Source organism: Limulus polyphemus, unplaced genomic scaffold (assembly GCF_000517525.1).
Source record: "Limulus polyphemus unplaced genomic scaffold, Limulus_polyphemus-2.1.2 Scaffold375, whole genome shotgun sequence".
Taxonomy (NCBI): domain Eukaryota; kingdom Metazoa; phylum Arthropoda; class Merostomata; order Xiphosura; family Limulidae; genus Limulus; species Limulus polyphemus.
Genome location: NW_013665985.1, coordinates 499055 through 518039, shown reverse-complemented (window position 1 = coordinate 518039; position 18985 = coordinate 499055). Strand labels below are relative to the sequence as shown.

At 37.5% G+C, this 18985-nt stretch overlaps 1 protein-coding gene across 1 annotated transcript in view; it reads left to right on the top strand.

Moving 5' to 3' along the window:
- LOC106457804 (nucleolar GTP-binding protein 2-like) overlaps window positions 1–18985 on the top strand; it is a 66016-nt gene that overhangs the window by 10356 nt on the left and 36675 nt on the right. The window contains exons 2-4 of the mRNA XM_013917255.2: window positions 906–987; window positions 5942–6036; window positions 17917–18050. Of these exons, the coding sequence (XP_013772709.1) occupies window positions 906–987; window positions 5942–6036; window positions 17917–18050 (311 nt within the window). The remainder of the gene's footprint in view (window positions 1–905; window positions 988–5941; window positions 6037–17916; window positions 18051–18985) is intronic.

Here is an 18985-nt window from a genome sequence, read left to right as displayed (position 1 = left end):
CCAGGTGTATAGATGACCATGCAATTGCTCCTCTCTGTTGAACTTGAGGTGAAGATGGTATGATCCTCTTTCCTACTTGACTTGTGTACAGTCTGTTATGCCCTAGCCATTTGATACCTTTAGGCACATCCTTTTACTCTCACCCACGTTATTCTCTCCCAAGGGATTGAGATTCCAATATCATGTGCTTCAGATCCCTATCCAAACATTGTTCTCTCCCTTTTGGATCTGCTTCTCTTTTTTTCTGTCGATGTTTGCAACACTTCTTTCCACACTGGGCATAGAGTATACTGGTACTGATGTGGTGCAGTCTCCCACGTATGATCCTCTACTGCAAGGATCTCCACTTTTCAGGGGTTCTTCGAATGCTTTTGGAGGTTGCTTCTTTCTCTCCCTTACACTGGTCCCTCCACCTATTCAATGTGGGATTCCAGCTATATCTGTGAGAGGAAGTTAGTTATTGTATCAGAAGTTATAATTTTCCCATACTTAAAATGTATTTCCAATAGGTACTTACCTCTACTCATACTTCTCACCCTTCCTCCTCACTGAAAACTAGTACTTCCATTTTCTGCCAAAACTCAAAGCGATAGTTTGGTAGAATCAAATAGAGAGAGTCACATGTGTTAGGAGGGTATGTTGCACTCCTGTTGGTGGAGGGTTGTAGCATGATGACTTACATGCTCAAGGCTTATGGCATACAAAGGAATTTTTTCATATAGAGGGCAGCACTGAACAAGAATAACTATATTTGTGAAATGATGTAAGTACCTGTCAGAAATACATTCCCAGTATAGGAAAATTATAACTTTCATTTGGATAAAGTTAATGTAAATTATTTTCGTGTGATAAATTAGTTTGGTATGAACTAAATTTTTTTGTTTTTTGTATACTTTTCTTGACAGATAGAGAAAAGACAAAGTCAGGTATGAGGGAAAAATCAACAATCAAACGTTTATTGATGTACAAAAATTCCAAACCAAAAAGGTAAGTAAGATGTAATCATAAGCTATTAAATCTGTTTTGATCTAAGAAGTAACTCAAAACAGAAGTAACAGAGTTTTATTTACTAGTTTTATTGAAAATGTCCAAAAGACCAATTCAATGTTTTTTTAAATACTTACATTACCTATTTGAGTGTTAACTATATTGTTGTTGCAAATATTTAGACTACTTTATTTGCACTACTTTTCCTTTGAGATGTTGAGCAGATTGATTCAGTCATTTTGTCCTGTGAAAACCACCATTACAGTGAGTTTTGTTGAGAGTATGCAAGTATAAATTTATTGTTCTTTGACCCAAGCTGGGAGTATTATTAAATACTTAAGAAATATGAGTTTTTAAAGAACCTTATGAAGGTATTTTGTTTTAATATATTGTGAAGTGTTAACAAGTTTATAGAGGGTGTAATACTTTTCATTTTTCTCTATATATCTAGTCATAAAGATAATAAAATCATTCATTTAAAGATTGCCATATTAGTTCTTGCAGAAAAGTTCATTAGAAGTCAGTAGAAGAAAACAAATTACAAAAATTGAAAGTTTTTTATGTAAATTAACTAATCACCAAAGCCACATGTAATCTTATGGAGACATTCTGGTCAGTAACTTGTAGAATTCTGAAATGAATGAATACTTACCTCTGTAGCTAGTTTCCTCTTGAAGTCATGCATATTTGCATGACACCAGCCTTGTGAAAACTTCCACCTAATTTTACGTGTGTTCATGTGAATTTGCACTACTACATCCTTCTTGCACAAATTTTTCCTGTACATTCACATGCAAGAATCTTAATTTCTTTCCCTCAGCATAGTTGCATCCAGATGTGTTTGTTGAGACTTGTCAAAAAGCTTTGTTCTCAACTTTGGTTGTGTTTAAACGTAATCATTATGAAATTGCAATTCATTGTGAATTCTTCTTCAACTGATGAGGGTGAAAATATCACTCACACTGATCACATTGCCAAATTTTGGAAGTCCTTTATCTGTGGAAGATGTGACAGCCATTATCCAACGTGTGATGGGGTCCATGATGCCATAGGGACCCTCTATTTCTGTCCCTACCATACATTTCCCTTCCCCTGCCATGGATACTGCCATCAAGAAATAAGATTTTGAACAGCTTTTTCCACCTCCAGGTTTTGCTTTGGGTATCTACATGCTTTCTGATTAACAACTTAATTTTTCTCTGAGTTTTCAGAGACTCATTACCCAGGTATGTACTATTCTTTCTCTGTTCCTCATAATCTATGATGCTTTCTGTTTCCTCTTACATAACCCCTTCCCATTGTGATTTCTTTGTTTTCCCCTTTCCTGATATTTTTGTTCATGCCAACTCCTTTGTTGATCAACTTCATGCCTCACCCCCCCTACCTGACAGACTCCTTTCCCCTTGTGTATAGTCACTCTCCCCTTTTTTTTTCTTTGATACCCAACACTTGGAGTCTTATTTGCCAGTTTTTTTTTGGGGGGGGGTGTATTTTTTGTTAACTGTCTACTTATCTAGCACCCAACTTTCCCAATTTCATGCCTTCCTTACTACCCTTCCCAGGTATCTCTCTGTACCTTACGATGGGAGAGCACTTAATCATTCCCCTGACGAATTTTCCGGGGACACAAGAGTGCTCTTATTCTCTTCCATTGTCCATTCCACTTCCGCCCTTTCACATCTTGCTTGGTTTCTTTATTGTTGGGACCTCTCTTTGGAAAGGATACTCTTTTCCAAGTCCAATTACCTTCCTCTGAAACCTTCATTTTGCCCCCTTTCTCTGACAAGGAATCTTTGGTTAGGTCTCTGAATCTCTAGAATCAGGGGCTGAAGCTTCATTTCCTCCTTAGTCTTGTGTTTGTCCCAATCTCACTTTTCCACACATGCCCCATCCTTCTTCCTCATCTGATGTCTCACCTCCTGACCAAATTCAGTCAGTTCAGGACCTGTGGGAGCCCATATGTTCCAGTTTGCACATTTATAGACATATTTCATAGCTCACAGATAGGTCATTCAAGTCCTTACCCGTGATCTCTCTCTTCATTCTCTTCCCCACCTCCTCTTTTCTCCTAACCTGTTGCCTTTCATCACCCTTCATATCCAGCCCACCTTCAATGTTTTTAACTCTATTGCTACAGGCTGAGGCGATTTTGACTGAATTCATATTATGGAGTACTCATTAACCCCTTTTCCCACTTCTTTGCCTAACTGGAACTTGAATGTCATTCTTCATGACATTCCATTCCACTTAAGACCCTTTGAACCTCTTGCCACTTGCTCTCTATATCACCTCTCTCTCAAAAGCTATTGCCTTCTATTTCTTGCCTGTGATTGTTGGTCTTATGTCTATGCCATAGACTCTTTTTCACTACTCATGCATTCTTCCCTACCCCAACCAATCGTTCCTGCCTAAGGCTTCAGCTGCTCAAGAGGGTGTTCACACCTTTTCTTACATTTTCCTTCCCTTTATCTCCCATCTCCATGGACATTTTGACCCAGTAGACTTCTGTGTCCAGTCCAGATCATTCATTGTTATCTTTCTCCTAATTCCTTGTTTCAGAGTTCCTGTCACTGGCTCTTCCTTCCTTGGGACCTCTCCTCTACTAGAGGCCTTTCTCTCTCCACCCTTACTGGAGGGATCCACCAATTCATATGGATGGTTTACTCCTCCTTGGGGTGGATAGTATTTGGTTTATTCACATCTCCTCCCACAAAATAAGACACCTGACTCATTCCCTGGCAGCCTATTTCCATCAACAACTAGAAAATATTATCCAGGCAGGAAAGTGGACTACCCTGCACATATTCCTTGCCCGCTATCTCCACAATCTGGCTCTTTCATCTCCAGGGTGATTGTGACTTCCACCCATTGCCATTCTTCTGTTCACCTACACCTTTGACAGGTGAGTATACTTCTTTATTTATTCCTAATCACCTTTAATCTAAATTAGGATCCCACTGTTTGGCTTGTGTTGCCTCTCAGGGTATATCTACCAAAAATTTGCATCGAGCCAGGATAATGGAAAGTGCTCATACCATCTGCCCTGGCTATATAAATGCTCACTGTGAGATTGGGTGTTCCCCAAGACCACTAGATTTTTCCTCATGGTATTTCAATATTACATTTCAAGTGTGGTCCTGGACATAACAATTTCATGAGCTATCGGAGAAAAAGTCAGCACCAGAGTTGTGGATGTTCCCACTTCTCTGGCTAGAACTTGCTGGATTTTAAAAATAGGGTTTTGTGGTCATCCATTGCACTGTCTCCAGTAAAACACCATTCCAGCTGCCAGCTGTTAGGGTGGTGAACCATGAAAATCCTCACCAACTGGGATCTAACTGCTGAATGGACTATGGATACATGTCAATCTACTAATCATTATAGGTATATATATATATATATATATATACCTATAATGATTCCTGCTCTTACATTTACATGAACCCTAAGATTCTGGCAGCAGAGTAGAAGAGCCTAATCCATATCTACCTGTGATGTATCACTCTCAAACCCTTACTCCCACAGCAGGCAAGGGGCCTAAAGAGACTGAGGGTTGAGTAGAGATTATTAAGTATGTATAATGACAAACTTCAGTATGGTGCCCTCCTCCCACAGCTGGAATGTAGCCCTTAGTGACTGATGGTTGAGGTAAATATGCACAAATACTTATCACAAGTGCCCTTTTTCCACAGCTAGTTTTGACCCATCTAGTTTAAATGGTAGAGGAGGTGAGAATACAATATATGGTCCGAAAGAGTTCCAACCTCACTATGCATATTGGCCATCTGACAACTCGTGTGCAAGTACACGGACAGTCATGTACCTATTCTGCCCTTCCTTGTGACATATTTCAGGCTTTTAGCTTCTTTTCCTATATTTTGATGAGAAGAGATATGATATCCCATAAATGTGCCCCTTATAGAGCCCCTGCTGTGGGTTGTCACACCCCATGGACCTCCTTTAGACACTTTCAGTAGGAGGCTTATCTAGGTAATCTTTGCTCCTTTTCCTTCACCATCTCATTGTGGGATTCTTGCTATTTGTGTAAGGAGGTGAGTATTTGTTTCGGAAGTTAACATTTTCCTTACCTGAAAATGTATTTGTGATAGATACTTCTGTACATGTTCCCACCCATCCTCCCCACTTTACTGATGCACCCTTCTTTATTGTCTCATCAAAGAATGAGGATTCTCACACATCAAGTGTAGAGGGAGGAATTATGCAAGGAAGCGTGTTGCACTCCTATTAGTAATATGTTATCATATAGTAGCATAATTTTATATGAACACAAGAACTTAGGTTGGAGTTTTCATAAGTCTGGTGGCATGCAAATCTTTCAGGAAGATATGCACAACTTCAAGATGAAAATAGCTGCCTGTGTACAGAGGTTAGTTGCTTATCAGAATTACATTTTCAAATAAGAATAATGTTTACTTTTAAATGTGTACTTGTTCATGAGAATTTACAATTGTCACTTGTGTGTGAGAGATAGTTTTTGTTAAGCCTGCCACAGAATACAATGTTTTATGTAAACATATTTTTAGTGTAAATGTTTTTAGTTATTACAAGAAAGGCTATAGTATTAAGATTTTCTTGTGTAAAAGTTATTTGTAGAGGAGTATTTTTAATTCTTGCTTGTAAATGTACCAATAAGATTGCTTTTGTGTAAAGTTTATTTGTAGGGCAGATAGTTTTAATTATTGCATTAAGTATTGTTAAAAAAGTATTTTTCCAATAGGAATTTTAGGAAAGAGTGTTTCTAGTCATAAGTGTACCAACAGAAATGTTGTATGTAAAAGTAATTTATAAAAACATATTCTTTAAGGCAGTGGTTAAACTAAAAAAGTATATAATTATTTGTTGTTGGTACCACATATACAGTATATTCTTTGTCAGGTATTTCTTACATAATATTCTGATTTGCTTATGAAGCATGTATTATGTTTACCTTCAGAGATAATCGTGGAAAGATTGTCAAGCCTGCACCTTTCCAGTCAACTCTTTCTTCTGGTTCTGTGGCTAGAGTAGCACCAAATCAGAAGTGGTTTGGTAGGATTTCTGTCTGTTTATCTGTTTGAAAAGCAATAGAAAATTTAAACTAATACTAGATACTGATGAATATTACTAGATGGCCTACTTAACTTGTTCTTATTTGCTGTCAAAAAAGTTTTAGTCTAATGCTATCTTGCAAGCTTCCTAGAAGCCATAGAAATTTTTGAAAGTCATGGAATTTAAAAGTAGAGTTCAAGGCCTTGAAAATTATGGAATTTGTTGAAGTATTGAAAGTCATGAACATTTTTGGGGAGGCTTTTCTAAAATCAGCCACCAAATTTATTATCTCAAAATGTACATTGTGTACTGATTTTCTAATTTCTTGAAATGTATACTGTTCACTAATTTATTGAGAAATACTGTAAAACTTCATGAAAGATGCTGATTTGTAATATATTGATATGATTATTTATTGATGTATTTAAATTTATTTTGATTGAGACTTAGTTTTATGTATTATTGATGTTTCATGTGCAAATAAACATTCTAAAATGGTTTGTGGTTTTAAATTTGGTAGTATGAATATATTGGAGATGGTTAGGTACATTAACCAAGATGGTATTTAAACATGTAAATAATGTCAGTTAATGTATATATATATATATATATATATATGTATATTTAAGATCATCAGAAAAGTTAGCTTTGGTCACAGGAAGTTTTAGAATTTTTACATGTTGCAAGAACCCTGATCCTAAACTTCTGCATTGACTGCTAGTAGCTAGGTAGTGCATTGTTTGTTACATTGAAACAGTTTTTTTTTATTAATTAGCTCACTGTTTAACTAGTATAAACACTGAGCATTACTTGACTTTTGATATGAAGTCCGTATCATTTGTCAATTTCTAAATAACCTGTAACTTTTTCTGGGGCATAACACTATTATATTTACAACATAACACTAAAATAATCATGTAAATGGTTTGTAGATCTAGATTTATACATTATTTTTTAAGGTTAACGTTTTGGTATAAATTGTTTGTAGAAACCCTAATATCAAATTAACTAATAAAATTTCAAAGATTTTCTTTTAAAATCATGTTTTCTTTTTAGTTCTACATTGAAGCAAAGAGAAAGACTCCTGTCTCCGAGTATCACTCAGTTTAGTTTAGAAAATGACTTTCATGCAATTAGTTAGTTAGTTAGCTGTACAAGGTTGTATTTTTAAGAAAATTTCTCTTCTAGATTGGTCAGTCTTGGCCAGCTTACAAATTTAATTACTTAAATTAATCCTGAAATACTGTTTATCTCTCTACACCATTAACAGCTGTTACCTCACATGCAACTGGTACGGAATGTCCTGCAAATTCCATAAACCTTGAATGAACTCTCACCCCTACACATGTCTTCATGCATTCCACCAGCAAATGATGTAATCATCATAGTGCTGTAGCTGTCCACCAACAGGAGGGCAACATGACCTACATGAGCAAGCAATAGCACATGTTCATAGGTTAATTTTTCCACAGCTCTGCTTGTGTTGAGACAAGTTTTTCTTGTGCTTTTTGAGTTTGTAGTTGCCTTAAGTGAATGCCTTCCTTCTGTAGTGCTACATTGCTTTTGTCCTTTTTGCACTTTTGTTCCATTCACTTGACTGTTATTTAATTTTCTCTAGCCACCAAATTTCTTCTGTAGACTACTTTCAACATCTTATGCCAAGTAAAATATATGTATACATGTATGTGTATTTAGCATATTTATATAATAGTAATAATAAAGCCTTGAGGCCCAGACATTAATTTTCAGGCAGTTTCTCCAACTGACTCACTGGCAACTGGAAGAACTTTTTATATTCATGGACTTGACATTCAGTTGTTATCCCTTTAGCTCACTTAGTAGAAAACGCATCTCTGTGTGATAGGTCTCAGATGTCAGTCAGTGACAAGGTACTTTCAGCATCATGAGTAACTTAGCTTCCACAAACTTATTGAATGGTTGATTCTCTTCTGCCTATTTTTCTTTCCAGTAAAGGTTTTTAATTATTTTGTTTTTTTTTTGTCTTCTGTAGAGCCTGCCTTGCCTGTGAGCAGTGTTCGCCATCTCTTGCTTTTGTTTTTGACTCTCCTCTCTGATGAAGAGCATGTACTTTCTCTTTTTCTGTTTGCTAGATTTGTAAATCAGGTATGTGATATTCTTTCTTGACCAGTATAACATAATGTATCTTTGGCTGTTTTACTTCATGTGCCTCCTTCTGTACCAACTCTGCATTATCCCACATCTTTTTTTGTCCTACTCGTCTTTGCGACTCCTTTGCTATGCCCTCCAGTCATGCTCCTTTTATATTTCTTGATCCCCAGTCTCTTGTGTCTTTTCATTCTGCTTGGGATGCTCCTCTTTCTCTCTTTGTCTTTCTTTCCAGCTGTCTGTTCATTTTTGTCTATCTTTATCCTATTACTTTCCTTTATCTCCACCCTTCACCTCCTCAGTGAGGCTCTTCATTACAACCCCAATAGTTTTGGTGGAGACACCTATTTTTCTTTGTTTTCTATTTCCTTTTCTCCTATCTCTATGTTGACTCGACATATTTGTTTTGGATATTTACATCCATTCCTCTTATATCCAAGACCTTCGTCTCACTCATTTGCTTACAGATCTGATCTTTGGAGGTGTTCTTGACTCCTTGGAGTCCCAGGCTTAGGCTGGTTACCTGCAGTCTTATATTTTGTACTTGATTTTCTGACTCACTGGTCTATGGGTATCTCTCTGCTACCCATCCTTGGTAGTCACATGGAGCTACCCTCCTCCTGTTCCATATTCTCTTGCTTCTTTTTATCATCTCTCCTCTTCCATGGCTCTTGGCAGTGACTCTTCTTCCAAAACATACCTACCTCCTTTCACATTTCAACTATTACTCGACTGCCAGGGTTTCTTTCTTTGTCCATCTAAGCATTGGTCTGATTTTTTTTCTCACTTTCTCCAGTCTTTTATACCCCACTTAATTGCCCTTGGTGGTATTTGTCTTGTGACACTTTCCACCTATGTCAATGTGCCCTCTCTCGTGGTACTGTATATAAGCATCTCATTTCAGATAACATTATCACTTTTTCTTGACAAAGCATCACTAATGGTTTCCCAGTGCTATGATTGTTCGGAGATACTTTGAGCATTCTCTGTGTCATGTAGTTGATTTTTGTATAAAAAAAATAGATTGGTTAGCCGATTTATGGTATGAATTTTCATATTATTATTATTTTCAATACAGAGGCAAATCAGGTCTCTCCTATTCCATCTCAGATTTTAGCATTACACAACAATCGGGGGTGGGGGATAGTCAATTGCTTTTTCCTGCACCTTCTTTTAGTCTGTTGGCTTCTCAGACCCCCTGTGGGACAGATTTATAACACCAGAATCTGGGGGTCAATTCCCTATAGTGGACATAGCAGACAGCCCGACATGGCTTTGCTCTAACAACACAAACTCACCTGACTAAATGTTGTGACAACCAGTGGTAACAAACAAAGTCTTTAAATGAAATAAAAAAGGAGGCCACTTTAGGATAAGCTGCCTCTGATTTGCTTTTTTCAGTTGGTTCATCAAGAGTGTGATGTTTTGGGTCTTTCCCCAGTTACTTTTGAGTCTGCACCTTACTTGATGGCTAAAAGGCCTGGGAGCGAATATTTAGTTTTCTCTTCATCCACGGGGTGGTTTACTTCTCAGTTACATGAAGGGACAGTTATGCCTTATCACCTCCAGGTATGTTCGGACTCTCAAATAATACATCTGCTCCTTGAAATTGGGGTTCTAAAGCAGAGTTTGTAGATAACATGAGTAGATCAATGTCTTCTGGTTGGACAGTAGTAAGTCTACAGACTTATAACTCTAAAATCCAATGTTTTGTTTTCCTAATGCTGAACTTTGTTGGAAGACTCAGGATCACCAACTTCATTGATGATGAGCTGGAAACATTGTTAGCATGCACATTGGTTTGATTGTCGCCTTCTACATTCATCCTTGTTGTCATTGATGTCTTGTCTTTCATTGGCTCCTACAAGGGGTCATAGTTTTACCCTTATTCTAGGGTCCCGACATCATCCCCTTAGTACATTGGTACCCAGAATAGATTTTGTCGATATCCAAGGGTTTTGCTCTTATGTTAGAACACCAGCAGCAGCATTGTTGATTATTGTATGCTTTTGGGGTCTGTAGGGGCTCAATTCTGAAAATTTCTGGACGTGTGGTAACCTTAACCATGAATCCATGGGCACTACAGTTCCTTGCATCAGGATTAATCATTCAGTTCACATCTTCACTACCATTACCCACCCAACCTGTAGGGTTTTCATCTCCTACAGATCCTCATGCTTTAGTACTTAGTTGTAGGGCTATCAGAGTTTGGTTGGTCTGGGGATAGTGAGAGAGTCGTGCTAGTTCTTCCGAGGTTTTACTCCCTGCAATTATTGGGCCTAAGAAGGCAGAAGATTGGTGTCCAGTCATCAATCTTTCTTGTCTCACAATATACTCATTCCTCCATCTGAATTGGCATTTTTTACTGGGAAAGTGGATGTCCAAGTTCATTGTAGTCAGCTCTTATTTACACATTGCCATAGTGCTGGCATCCCACAACCATCAGCATTTTTTGTGCACAAGGGTCAGGTATTACAGTTCAGAGTTTTTCCTTCGGACTAGCATCGATGTCACATAGGTTCTGCCGAATCGTACGAGTTTTTTCTCGTCACCTCCATCCCATAGCACTGCATACACCATTCCATGGTGCAATCTCATCAATAGTCAGAACCTGATGATATTTTCAGAAACTACCAAGGCAGGCTTCATTCTCAGAGCTGAGACATCTATTCTTGCTCTAATTCAATATGTCATCAGTCTTTTTTTTTTTATAATATATCTCAGTTGGGCTTAGCTGACTTCCATCAGGCTCCACACTATGAAACAGAAAGCCAGACTCTTCCTCGCATATCCTTCCACTGCATGGATGTTTTTTTCTTTCTCTTTAGGGAATGAGGACATCACTCAAATGCCTTTAGGATAATAGCACTAGAGATCCTTTCAATAATCTTTATGTGACCAAGGGATCATCAACATCGATTCACCGGATTCCCCAGTTTCCTTATTCAGGATCATTCTTTGATCTCGAGGGGTTGTTAAGTCAGGACAGTACTAAGATATGGGTTCTTAAGCTACCACCTTGTCCAGAGTTCCATCTCTTCATGAATACCTCGCTTCAGGGATGGGAGCATATAACAACAGCCAGGAATTTCGTGGTCTATGCATCGATGACGAGACTTCCCTACACAATGTTTTAGTCCTAATTGCTCTTCAAGAGGCAATGCCTCATGGTCTGGGTTTATTAAAGGGGAAATTGTCAGGCTTCACTCTTACAATTCCATGGTGGTGTCTTGCTTTTCCCATCGAGGAAGCAGTTGGTCCAGGGCTCCTATCGTATCACCCTACTAGCTTGCCATGTTCCACGGGTGATGACTGCAGTAGCAAATCAACTGTCTCAACCTAAACAGATTTTACTAATAGAATAGATGCTGCATTGCAAGGTTCTGTTGAATTGGCTTTCATTTTGCAACACTGATGATTGGTGTGTTAGCCACTCATTGTAACACCCAACTACTGGCAATTTGGTCTGCAGTACTTCACCTTAGGGCTTCTAGTAATGGATGCATTTCATCAGGACAGGATGGGATTACAACTCTAGGCCTTCCTTCCACTTCCTATGTTACCCAAGGTACTAACTATGATTTGTTCCAACCCATTGTTGGGTCCTGCTGATAGCATTGGTTTGGTAGCTACACCCTGGTTTCTGCTTCTTCTTTGGCCATCTCTGTGGAGGCAGCCATGATCTGACATGGTACACCTGGCTATCCAAAAGGTCAAGCTTCAGATATGGAGGTTATGCAATCTTTCGCATGGCATTGGGTTTAATTTCTAAGGTTGTCATGTATCTGTCTCAGTCTTTGCTTAGTTCCATGATGGACATTTATCAACGGAAATGACATGCATATCGGCAATGGTGTATTGAGAGGAGGTTGAACCTACTTCGATCAGAAGGGCCAACCATAATTTGTTTCTTGACCAGGCTCTTTGGAAAAGGTTTTTGCATCTTCCACAATTGCCCTGTATAAAGCAGCCTTATCGACTACTGTTCAATACTCATGACAAAATATTCTTTGAGTCCCCAGTACTCTCCGGATTCCTCGAGATGCTTTGGGTCCTTTGTCCCAAACGACCATTCTAGTTACCTAACTTGTATATTAAGGTTACATTACATGTCCTTTCTCAACACCTGTTTGTGATCTTATTCTCGTATGCCATGTATCACCTTTACCTGAACATTTATTTTTTAATGCTGCTGACCTACAGACATCACCGGTCAGAGTGGTTTGTGCTCTTTGTCCACAGTCTGCTTTATCCTTCTACCTACAGCCTCAGACTGGTTATTCTTACCTAAGACACTGTTAGACAAGGAAGGGGATAAATCCTTTTCACCAATTCATCTGATCACTATTTCTCGCTTCTATGACTCATCAGATTTTGATTGTTATGTTCAGTGAGGGGCTTGAAGGTTTTGTTGCCTGCACTAATGCCTTTAGAGATGCTAGACAACTTTTTATTCATTAAATTGTTCAGTTTCCCAGGATTTATACCCAGTTACATTGATCCATATCACTTATTCTGGGTTCTTTTTGAAGGCAAGGAATCATCTGTGGGTCATGTCTAATCAGATTCATCACATTTCTATGTCCTTAGCGGCCCAGTTGAATTGCCTGCTGGAGGACATTGTGCGGACTGGTATGCGGACCTCCCCCAATACTTTTATCTTACATTATTTGCCTAATCTGGCAGTATCTTCAACTGAGGGTTTTCACCTACCCTTTGTAGATATCTCAACCACTTCTGCTAGATTATTCTGAGGGGTGAGTATTTTCATCCCTTACATTGTTTTTATATGATCCCAGTACCCTTCTGTGTTTTTCTTTCTTCAGTGACCCTGAGGTTTTGCACATTCTTCCTTAATATCCTCTTGTTACTGATCCTCTGCATCTTCATCATCTTTAGGATGTGGTGTCTTCTTTGTTGGTGGCAAGATTTGTAGAACCCTACTCAAGGCTTTTATTCACATCTTTTTTGTCATCCCCATGAAGTTGGAGGTTTGGTGTCCTGTCACTGACTTGTCTTCTCATAATCATTTTCTCATTTTTCTTCAATTCCTGATGAATGGCTTACTCAGTCTGTGTTGGGCCCTCTTTCCTAATCTGAATTTAATCAAAGTAGACATTTCAAATTTTTTCCTTCACATTTCTGTATGTTCAGTGTTCTGTCATTCCTCCAGTTTGTCTTCAGTGGTCATATCTCAGTTTTATTGTCCTTCCTTTTGGCCTAGCCATATCATATGTTCCTTTGCTCAACACATGCATCTTCTTGGCTTTTATATCCATTGCTATATAGTTATCTTGCTTCTCCTTGCCCTATCTCAACAGGAATTGGTAATTATTTCCTTCACTTTTTTTCAGGTGGCTTTTTACCTGAGTAGGCTAGTTTAACTTTCCAAATCGATTTTGACTCAATTTCTTGCTCACCTGGAGGTTTTCCTCATCTCATGTACATGGTTTGCTTAACCCTCTCCATTGCATATTTGCTCTATTAAGATTTTGGCATCCAGTGCATTTCTCTCATGCATTTCTCTCACATTTGTGGACTTTCCTAGAAGCCTTGATTCCTCTCACATGTCCCCTTCATTGGACTCTGGAAGATTATTGGAGCTGTCTCATGTTCCTTTATTTACCCTCATGTCTCTACCCTTTTCTACATATGTATGACGTGGTGACTCACTCCAACCCATCTCAGGGTATACCTCTCCCCCATTGGCTCTACTTTCATCTTTCCACCAATGCCTCTATTTCTGATTGGGGGGGGGGGTCTCACCAACTACCACTCTCTTTTCTGGAAACGACTGTAGCTTATTGGGCTTGCCCTCTTCTTTGGTTGTGGTTTTCCTGTCATCTGATGATTATTTGCCCAGACAGCTCTGTATTCATTACTTCAATCAACTACAAGGGAAGCACCAGCCCTTTTCATGCTCTGAACTTCCTGTTGTATTCATCTTATTAAATGTCATGCTTTTATAGTTTTTATCTAGTTGCAAATTGCCTCTCTTGCTTTAATGGGATTCATCCCAATGATTAGTCTTTGCATTCTTCAGTCTTTAGTTGGATTTGTTTCCATTTTGGAATCCCTCTGATCGATGTTTTTGTGACTCCCACATTAAAGGTTTCTCCTCAATCAACCTTGATTGCCCATGTGTCATTACAGGGTATTGCTCCTTCATCTTTATGTGTGGAATCTGTCTGGTCCCTTGTGTGGCATATGAGATTTTACCAATGAGTTGCCCATTTTCTCTCTCGCTCTTGTCAGCCTTCTACTCTCACCCTCTATCAAAGTACATAGGCTGTCTCTCTACCACTCTTTAGCCAGGTGGTCCTACTCCTCCACATCATACTTCTTTCTTTTGATCTAGAGCCTGTCTGTTTCATCCAGTGCAGACTACCATGGAGTGTTGTTTTCTTCTCGTTCAAAAATCTCTTCCTTACCCCCTTGTCTGGTACCTCTCTCCTACTGGGACCTTTGTGTGGTCGTTTGGGCTCTTGCTTGCCCTTCTTTGAGGCATTGGCTTCCTGTTTCTAATATCGTTTGTCTCTCAAGATGTATTTTCTCCTTTTCTGTGCTTACGTTCATAGTCTTTTAAACATTTATGCCTTAGACTCCAACTGTACTTACTATTATAGAGAGTATTTTCACCATGACAGACCTTTTCTTCTCAGAACTCGATCCCTTCCACTTTAACTGGTAAGGTTTGCCAACTTATTCATCTCCCATATTTTTCTTTGTGTAAGTCAGACCATACACTTTTTTGCATCTTTTCCCACCAGTTTTGACATGTCACAGCTTCTCATGCCTTTTTTTGGTTGCTGAACTAGACCTAATACATTCATCTCCCATTACTCATATCATTGGATTGTTTTCTGTGCCCTCATTGGGTTTTTGTCTCCCTCCAGTCTACCTAGATGCTCTAGTTTGGAGAGTTTTGGCTTTTGTGTTTTTCAGACAATTCCATGTCATTCATATGTTTCATGACATCTTTATGTGTATCATGATTTTTGTACACATTCCAACAGACTGTAAGTTTCTCAACAAAATAACAAAACAAAAAACATGCGAGATGAACTGGAGGAGGCAAACCTTGCCAGTTTCAATGTTACATGAGAAACTACACCCTATGTTCCTTATACTTGGTGTCACTGGAAACCACTGAGTGGCTAACATTGCCTCCCAGGGAATACTAACTGAAGTATGCATCGAGAAGGGGTGAACAGAAAGTGTTAAACCCGTCTGCCTCTGCTCAGTGCCTACTGTTGAAATGGGTTTTCTGTAAGACTGCTTTGGCAGTGTATCTATAATTGACGTGGACATTTCCACATCATTTACACAAAAAAAAGCACCAGGCGTAGTTTTGCCCCAACACCTAGCTTAGACTTGCTGTGTTTAGTTTTATTAATAAAGCATTCCACAGTTTTTTATGAGGACCCAATTTTAGGTGATTGTGCCTCCTGATGACAGTGGTCCACACAAACATTTTAGTGTTTTTCCCCGGTGCATATCCCTCCCATTCTTCTATTGGAGTATGGGAGAATCCTTATTTCCCCAGTCTCAAGCCACTGGGGATATGGATATGGAGATTTTCCTCTATGAGTGATGCCTACCTGTTAGTAAGAGACCAGTTGGGCCCACCCCTTGTTTGAGATGTAAGGCTGGGGTGTTCCCTGATGGATATGGACATGTTCAGTCAGATGGGACTTGGATTTGCCTTCGTATGCACGTGTGAGCTATTATTCCCTTCACCTGTGTTTACAATATCTAATGTAAGTATTTTGCCAACATGGAAGGGTCTAACACCCAAGCTGCACTATACATTCTCACATTGTAACACTGACACTGGATTTACTCAATATCCTTTACTACGAGTCTGTGATATAAAGGTAATTTGTATAGCAGAGACTGCTGGTATGGGTATTAAAATCTTTAATTAAAATAAAGTACAAGAACAACATTTCGACCTTCTTATGTCATCTTCAGGTTAATAAAGACAGTTTGATGAAACTGACTGTTACTGGGTGCATGTCTTAGGGACGAGAGTGTGAACAGGTACAAGATTGTAGGGGGTGTAGCAATTAGTTGTTAGGTGAATAATATAGGTGTGAATGATGTTCCTTTATGTTGGTTCAATTTTGGTTTGAGTTCTTGTATAAGTAGGGCTTCTTTTATTTTTCGTTTGTTTGCCTTTGTTTCTCTGCTTAATGTGTTAGTGTTTTCTATGGTGTTTATTTGTTTTGCAGTGTTCAAAAACATGGGAAGGTGTTTTTTGTGTTCATTGAATCTGGTTTCCATTTTTTGGCTTGTTTCTCCGATATAGAAATCGTGGCAGTTGTTGCATTGTATTTTATAAATAATGTTGGTGTTATGTTTGTCAGTGTAGTTTTTTCACATAGTATAGATTTTAATTTTGTGCCTGGTTTTTGACTGAACTTAATGTTTATTGGAATGTTATGTTTTGTTGTATGTTTTTTCCAAATTTTGATTATTTTATTGCTAATATCGGGAATTAGGGTATGCAACAGTGCAGGATTTTATAGTTAGTTGTTTCATTGAACTTATTATTGTTTGTTTGCTGTTGATTGTGTTGTTGGCCTAGGTATGTGTGTATGATTTGTTAATGAATAAATAGCAACAAGGGTGAAGAGTATTCCCTACTTGAGAAAGATGCATTCTCCACTAGGCGACCCTCTGTTTTGAAGAAGTTGCACTTCATGCATTTTCCCTTGCTGTTGCTATTTCAGAAAGTAGCTCGTCTTTTTAACTAATCAGCAGCAATCCTTCTATCATTTTCAAAGTGGGATTGTAACTTCTTAGTGGTGCTGATAGGTAAGTAGCATTTCTAAAGTTTAACGTTTATCTTACCTGAAAATGTATTTCAGATACGTACTTACCTATCTGCACTACCTTCTCACTCTTCCTCTCCACTTTGGTACATTTTCTTTGCCTTGTCAAGAATAAGACTGTGAGCTTGTGCTAGTGCTCATGGAAGTTACTGACATGGAAATTGTGTCATTCCCCTGTTGGAGGAGGGTTACATCACTGATTGGCACAGTACACATAGATACATTCAGGGGTGGGAACTTGTTAAAGGCTTACAGCATGCCCAGGAAATTCCATGGCAGTTAGACATGAAGCAATATATCTTAGTGGTTGAGGGAGATAAGGAAAATGTTAAGTTTTTTTTCCTACTGATAGATCGTTTAAAATTAATCACCAAACTCTAATTATTTTAGTTCAGTTAATATTATCCACTCAACTGAATGTTTATGAGTAACTTGTCAAACTTATTTGTGATTGTTTACTTTAACCAGTTTTGGTTAATTGCACAGAAAACATTGTGTTTATAATCTTATTTACTTATTTCTACCCTTCACATGAATATAATTCAGCAATATGTAACTTCTTAGTCTGTATCTCAGTGCTTGAGTTAACTACTAATTTTATTCTTGGATGGGAAGTGTTAGATTGGCCTTATGATTTTTGAAAACTTTTATATTTGTTTTCTTTTGTGAATAAATTTAATTTTTCAAATTATTTTAATTATTTTTTCTCAAACACTTTTTCCATTAAAATTTTGCTAGAATTCAACCCATTTTGCTATAGTCTAATTGTTTTTCATTTAATTTTGCTAGAATTACATTATGGAATAAATTGTTATGTACTACAAGCTTAATATTTTATCTTAACTGATACATCTTAAGTAACAGAATAAGCACCAATTTTAATACAAAATTTATATTGACACTTTTTGTTCATCAGGTAACACTAAAGTTGTGACCCAGTCAGCACTACAGAACTTTCAAAAAGAATTAGGAAAAGTTATTAAAGATCCCTACCAGGTTGTTATGAAACAAACAAAACTTCCTGTTTCACTGCTAAATGAGAAATCAAAGGTGTGTTTGTCATCCTTAGTTCATTTGAGTTTAGTTTCACATATTAGTATGGTATTTTCTGTGTTTTCAGACCCTTTCTATTTGAGGTTAATGGCTTCTCACATATTAGCCTCTGAATTAGCATATTTACCTGTTTTAAAAATTACACATGGTACCACAAAATGGTTTGAGTGTATGTTTTGAAATAAAAACTTGGAAAGTTTTTTTCTATTTATTTGAGCTTATTATACCGTGTATGATATTAAGTTTTTATTTTTTAAATCGAGTGTATTGTGTAACATTAATATTTTGCTGTTAAAACTAACTTTGTTGTTTACGTATAGCAATTATCCATATAGTTCTAACAATGCTATTAAAATGTTACAGTTACGAAAGCTGACAGAATTTATTGCAAGTTTTATAAAGCTCATTATTTAGAAAAAAATTATTTGTGTTAATAGCTGAAAGAACTCATTGGTTACTTAAAAAAATTAATTTCTAGAAACTGACAGATCCCATTTTAAGTTGTATAAGGTTTATGACTTAGAAAAAAAATTGTGTTAAAAGTTTACAGATATTGAATATTAAAATTCATCACTATGGTTATAGTTAGACTAAGGTAATGTTGATGTTCTATCACAAATCACATCCAGTTTATAGTAGCCACTTTCTAGCAAAAGTTAGCTGTTCACTGAATGCTTCTGATGAAAATTAGATCTATATATATAATAGACCACCCGTGACCCGTTGAGTCACCCACTATTCAGAGGTTATGAAGAGTTCAAGCTAATTTCAATATTGCACTGAAATTAAGGTTTACTTTGAGATAATTAAATATTTCAAACCATTCTTGTTATTCATAATTCAAGAAAAGATATTTGATTGTTGATTGGGAGTAAAAGGAAAGACAATTTCACTTTTTCAAAAAAGTGAAGTCAGTGTTTTCAGGTATTGAG